This window comes from Charadrius vociferus, unplaced genomic scaffold, assembly GCF_000708025.1.
Source record: "Charadrius vociferus isolate BGI_N301 unplaced genomic scaffold, ASM70802v2 scaffold112, whole genome shotgun sequence".
NCBI lineage: Eukaryota > Metazoa > Chordata > Aves > Charadriiformes > Charadriidae > Charadrius > Charadrius vociferus.
This window is the reverse complement of record NW_009647011.1, coordinates 290,928-296,927: the sequence shown is the minus strand read 5'-3', so window position 1 is coordinate 296,927 and position 6,000 is coordinate 290,928. Positions and strand designations below refer to the sequence as shown.

General features: G+C 38.9%; 2 protein-coding genes across 2 annotated transcripts in view; one reads left to right on the top strand and one right to left on the bottom strand.

Moving 5' to 3' along the window:
* The window catches only part of NDUFAF5 (NADH dehydrogenase (ubiquinone) complex I, assembly factor 5), a 7,144-nt gene extending 6,808 nt beyond the window's left edge, over window positions 1–336 (bottom strand). The window contains exon 1 of the mRNA XM_009895435.1: window positions 292–336. Within this exon, the coding sequence (XP_009893737.1) occupies window positions 292–336 (45 nt within the window). The remainder of the gene's footprint in view (window positions 1–291) is intronic.
* Window positions 337–609: 273 nt separating this feature from the next.
* The window catches only part of ESF1 (ESF1, nucleolar pre-rRNA processing protein, homolog (S. cerevisiae)), a 31,546-nt gene continuing 26,155 nt past the window's right edge, over window positions 610–6,000 (top strand). Inside the window, exons 1-5 of the mRNA XM_009895430.1 lie at window positions 610–1,309; window positions 2,015–2,361; window positions 3,146–3,259; window positions 4,070–4,170; window positions 5,706–5,858. Coding sequence (XP_009893732.1) covers window positions 610–1,309; window positions 2,015–2,361; window positions 3,146–3,259; window positions 4,070–4,170; window positions 5,706–5,858 — 1,415 coding nt within the window. The remainder of the gene's footprint in view (window positions 1,310–2,014; window positions 2,362–3,145; window positions 3,260–4,069; window positions 4,171–5,705; window positions 5,859–6,000) is intronic.

Sequence of the window (6,000 nt, the reverse complement as noted above, 5' to 3'; positions counted from 1 at the left end):
CGTGGCCCGGGTCGGCCCGGCAGCGCTGAGCGGGGCTCCTCCGTCTCCTGGGGTGGGTGAGGGAGCGGGGTGCCGCAGCCGATTGGGCGCAGGGCGCCTCGGGGAAGGCTGTGATGCGGCCTTACTGCTGCTGGGCCGCCCTCAGCCTCTGCATGCGGCGGAGCTGCCGGTGGTCACTGGCCTGAGCTCGCCAGAAGACTCGCCCCCCTCGCTGGCTTCGTTGCTAGGCGGTGCTTTAAAACGTGAAATACTCTAGTTTTGTGGGAAGTGCAAGACTGAGGCCTGGCTGACAGGGAAAGGGTTTGAGGTCCTGTTGGGGGTTTGATAGCGGACCATGTAGCGCTGTATCTGCAGCCGCTATGGTCTTTATAGCTGCATATCCGTTATCAGAGGAAACGAAGATGTGTAGTCGAGATTCTGGTAGATACAGAATTATTTTTGACTCATATAATTTGCTATATGTGCTTTTGGAAAGAACTTTTTAGGTATAAGTAACAAATTAACTTTGGCTAATTTAATTTTTTTCAATTATGTATCTAAGTCTATGTTAATCAGATTTTTTAAAATCAGAATGGTTTTCTTTTTTTCTTTTTTCTCACCATATTGTAGATGTCTAAGTCTTCAACAGCATCAAAAATGTTGTCTCAAGAGGAAATACTGAGCGATGGGCGGTTTAGCCGCATTACTAGGGATCCCAGATTTTGGGAGATGCCAGAAAAAGAACGTAAAGTCAAGATTGACAAACGATTCCGAGCTATGTTTCATGACAAGAAGTTTAAGCTGAAATATACAGTGGATAAAAGAGGTCGCCCTGTTAACTATACTTCTACAGAGAACCTCAGGAAATTTTATGCCCTGTCAGAATCTGACTCTGATCTTTCAGAAAGTGATAGTAAAGAACATACTGAAAAGAAAAAAAAGAAAAAAAAAGCTAAGCCTAAAGAAGCAGATTCTGCAAAACTACTTGCTGATAGTCTCCCTAGGGAGGAGAGCAAAATAAACAAACAAGGGGTGGACCAAACATGTGAAGCAGTGACAAAACTAGACGGCCTTAAAAATGAAAGACAAAAAGCTACATCTAAACTCAACTTGAAAGAGGACTCTAAGAAATCTGCAACAGAAATTGATCGCTCTCGGGGAAACAAGGGCCTTTTACACAAGGGGGCTAACATGAAAGGAGATACATCAGGAGGAAGATCAATTTCAATTTCAATTCAAAACAAGCAGAAGTCTTCACAACCAAGTGGTACTAAATCAGTTAAACCTCCCAGGAGGGACGGTTCCCCTGGAAGGAAAAGAAAAGAATCAGGTTAGTTGTTCAAATAACAACTAGAATTTGGTATGTTTACTTGGATGTTGTTGCTTTTGTTTTATTCATTGGAAATCTTTTGCAAGATCAGTCATAAAATAGCTGACTGACTCGGATTCAGTGTTGCTGAGGAATTGGAGTTGATCAGCTCTTCACAGAATCAGCGCTGGTTCTTCAGTAAGATTGTGAATGTCCATGTCCTTTTAGTTGTTGGAGCTGAAATTGTTCGTAGTTAGAAAAGTAAAACATATAGTAGTGTATACATTATTTATCAAACTGAATATCAAATGCAAGGTCTGATACCTCGAAGGCCTCAACATATCAACACTTGTTGTCCGAAAGCGTAAGGATGGCAGCACCAAGCCATTAATATAAGGGCATTAAAGAGAAGAGGTGACTTTAAGAAAAACTTCCTTTATATTGCTGTGCATGCATAAAGCCCACATTACTGAAATCTAATTTCTACTTGTTGATTCTATACATATAAATAGAATAACAGAATAGAATAGTTCTCATAGTTTGAGATTGATAATACAATTGTGGGCCTAAAGAGCAATAGATTAGATAAGATGAAGAGCCAATACTGATAATTTATGTTGTTTGCACTTCCCTGATGTAATTTGTTCCTGCATCATTATGCATTTAGGGGTTCTGTAAATCTGAGGATTTTTTCATTTTTGTAAAGATCATACGTTTATCTTTCAGTGACTGTTTGCACAGACACCTGTGATCAACGTGACATCGGTAAAAGCCACTCAGAGGAAGAAATATCTGCAAGTGATGATTTTGAGTGTGCAGAATCAGAAGAAGAGGAGCCAGAGGATGACAGGGAAACAGGCGAGGAAGAGGAGCCAGAAGACGATGGGGAAACAGGCGAAGACGACAGTGACTCTGAAGATGAAAGTGATAGTGGGCCTGATCTAGCTAGAGGCATAGGGAACATTGAAACAAGCTCAGAGGATGATGAGGATTTAAATGAACTATTTCCGAAGGAGCCAGAGATAGAGCATTCATGGCGTGAGCTAGATAAAGATGCCCCTCGTGGAGATGAGGTACCAATACTTCTGCATGTGAAAAGTTGCTACATGACAAACTCAGAAATGTACGCTGTTAGGAGTTCATTGTAGACCCTCGCCTATGAAGCGTTTTTTGAAAGTATTTTCTGTAAAGGTTTTTCAGCCTTTTGATTACAGAACGCAAGTGATTATGAAATTGGCTGAGAAAGAGACTTGCAGTTTTCAGTGGTGTCCCCCTTTCCCTTTAAATAGAGGTTTACCTAATTGATAAGCTATCTATAAGCGAAAGAACAAACAGAACTGGGCTTTTCAGAAATTACAGAATTTAAATAGTACTGCTTTTGTTCACTACTGATTTTTTTTTTCATTTTTTAATAGTATTTTTTAACTTGCGCTTTAGGAAACTAAGAAATCATTAGACAGTGAGGTAGAACTTTAAAAGTGAGCACAATTAGTGTGTAAGAAATCACAGTAATCTAGTGCCATTACAGTACCGTGATACTAGTTGTTACTGTGACTAACCATATGATGATAACAAAATCCTAAGTGCTGATGTTGTAACTGCAGTCCTAAATCTGTGATTGGTGCAGTCCATTCTGTGGTGCTTCACTATTTATGTCCTTTTTATGTGCTCTAGTGATTGCTACTTCTGACCTTAAGTGATACAAAATCTTGGGGAAAATGCTTATGTTTTCAGCAGAGTTTGCTGAGGACTTTGATATTTACCAAGGATAGTTGCAAGAGAATTGTGGATTTCCGATAGCAGTCAGGAGTTAAACCTATGAACTTTATGTCCCTTTTTTATTTTCTCTCTACGCAGATTACAAGTAGATTGGCAGTTTGTAATATGGATTGGGATAGGTTGAAAGCTAAGGATTTGCTGGCTCTGTTTAACTCTTTCACACCCAAAGGAGGAACAATATTTTCTGTTAAGGTAAGACCTGATTTCTAAAAGGAGTACTGGCTTTTGCTGAAAAAAAAAACCCAAAAAAAACCAGAAAAACCCCAACAACTTCCCCCTCTCCCCCCCCCCCCCAAAAAACTACAAAATAAGAACAAAGTAAGACATCTCTGTAGAAGAACCAAAAGATATATTAACATGATAAATGTGAAACTGTTGCAATTTAACTTGCTGTGTTAGAAAGAAGCACCTGCTGCTTTTCAGCAATGGGCATGTACGTGGTGGAGTTAAATCCTAAAGATGTGAACTTCTCATTTTTATGAGGTTGGCTCTGAGTGCTAGTAGGGAGAGACTGTGTTTCCTTGGCTAGTTTAATTTTTAGTGGTCTTTATGGTAGATAACCCAACCTTAAACCTGGCGATTTCTAAATGCTTTCCAACCCCTTTTATCATTGCACAACACTTCTTGGTTTTCCACTTTTGAGTTTATTAATAAAGTGGTTAAATTCTGATCAGTTAAGTTACATTTTTCCATTTTTAGTGCCTGCCTCCACCTTTCTGAGAAATGTTAGTCAAATACCCCTTTCTGTAAAGGGGCACAGTGAAATAAACAAAGCTAGACTTCCTGTTCTTTATCTGTCTCAAAATATTCTCATTCCTAATGGGCAGTTGGTTTATTCTACTATCTTTTCTGTATATTAAAATTAAGAGGGTATTAAAGTTCATGGAATTGATTCCTTACTGATTTTAGAGAAAAAAGATAAAGTGTAAAAAGCTTGGTGAGAGATTTTTTCAACAACTAGGTTACAGTTAAAAATTTACTTTTGTGTTGTTGTATTTGTAGATTTATCCTTCGGAGTTTGGAAAAGAGAGATTGAAAGAGGAAGAACAAAAAGGTCCTGTGGAACTATTCGATCTTCCAGAGAATACCACAGAGAATGATGGGTACTAACTTAATCTTCAAATGCGAGATATAATATGTCTAATTCTTAGTGAAAGTCCAGATCAACTCCTGTTTCCGGAATTTCATATGTGGAATTCTCCTTTGGATGCCTTAATTTTATAGCTTTTCCAAGGGATGTTTTACAGCTGACCCTGGTTCATTGTCAATGCATTGAATAAATGCATTATAATGAAACTTGAGAAAATTTGCTGGTTGATAATTGAGTTCAAAATTTTTATTGTGTAGCTCACTGGAATAATAAATGGAACAGGTGTGTGGAGAGCTTAACATGGCATTTCTCCTCTACGAATTGCCATTCATGCTGTAAACTCCCTTTGTTGCTTACTGTCGAAATTTTTATCTGCATAACCAACAGGGACCTTAACTTAGGCCAAGAATTCCCAGATTTATATTTTGTGAATGCCACCAGCAGCAGCCCTGGCTTACTAGGCTGAGCTCATCAGGCCTACCATTGTCCAGGCTTCTTCTGGCATGTCTTTTTTTTTTTTTTTTTTTGCCTTTTGTTCTGTTTGAAAGTCTTGTCTGTATGGAACTTGAGAGGTTTCGCTTTTATATTTTTCCAGAATTTCCAGATGTTTGGCAGCCTAACTGGGGCCACTTTTGTATAATACGTCCCACTGGACTGCCTTATATTTGGAAAATCTCGATGTTTCTAAAATAAGTGCAGACCCCTTTGAAGAAAGTCTCCAGTGCATCAGGGAAGTGTATGATGAAGTTACAGTGCGTTCTGAAGTCAGCTTCACTATGTGCATCAGGGTGCATCCTGAAGTGTTAGATTTACTGCTCAGTGGGCTCTAGAGCATCTGGAATACAACAAACAGAAATCCAGATATCCCAGCGATACCTCAGTGATACCTGTGTACATACCCTTTAAATTCATGGGACAGGACCTCAGCTCTGCGATCTCTCTCCTGCATCTTTCCACCAATTCATCTGCTTCTCAGTCTCTTCTGCTTTTCTTTTTCTTTTGCTGTCATCTTCTATGACACCACCACCACCTGTGCTACCCAAGTTAGTATCCCAATTCCTTTTCTCGCCCATACCACTTTCTTACTCATCACTCCTACATTGCCTTTTTCCTGCGTAAGCATCTGCAATCCTGTCCTTACCGTCTTCCAGTTTTTCTTATGTTCTTAACACATACTCTTACTTATGTATGAACATCCTTTGCATCATCCTTGTTAGGAGTAGGATATTTGCAAACAACTTCATAGGAACTATTAAATACTGCTTTCTGTGGCCTGCGCAGAGGCATACAAATATGCTGTTCTATGCTCTAACCTTACAATCCCTGTGGGAAGCAGAGTCAGATACAGAAAGTGTACACTTAATAACTGTGTGAATTAATCTTTTTAATTGAGTAAAACTCAAGTGGAACTTCATGCTGTTTAACATCTGATCTTATTTTAAGATTAGGAGAGTGTTTGAATGGTGCATATTTTTAATGACTTGAATTAAAATATTTTGCAAATGAGAAGCAAGCCAGATCACTTGTATTTTTTTTCTACTTTTGCAGGCTTTATAGGGAAAAACTGAGGGAGTATCAATTTAAGCGACTGAAGTACTTCTATGCAGTTGTAGAATGTGATTCTCCTGAAACAGCCAATAAAATTTATGAGGAATGCGATGGATTGGAATTTGAAAGTAGTTGTTCTTTTATAGACCTGAGGTAAGTCGAGTGGTGACTTTATTACACGTTGGGCCAGGGATGAGAGGGAGAATTAAAGTCAATTTAAAATAATTTGGAGTAAACCATATTGTCTTTATTCTGTAACCAAAATGAGATAAGTAAGTAAATTAGGTGTCCAGTG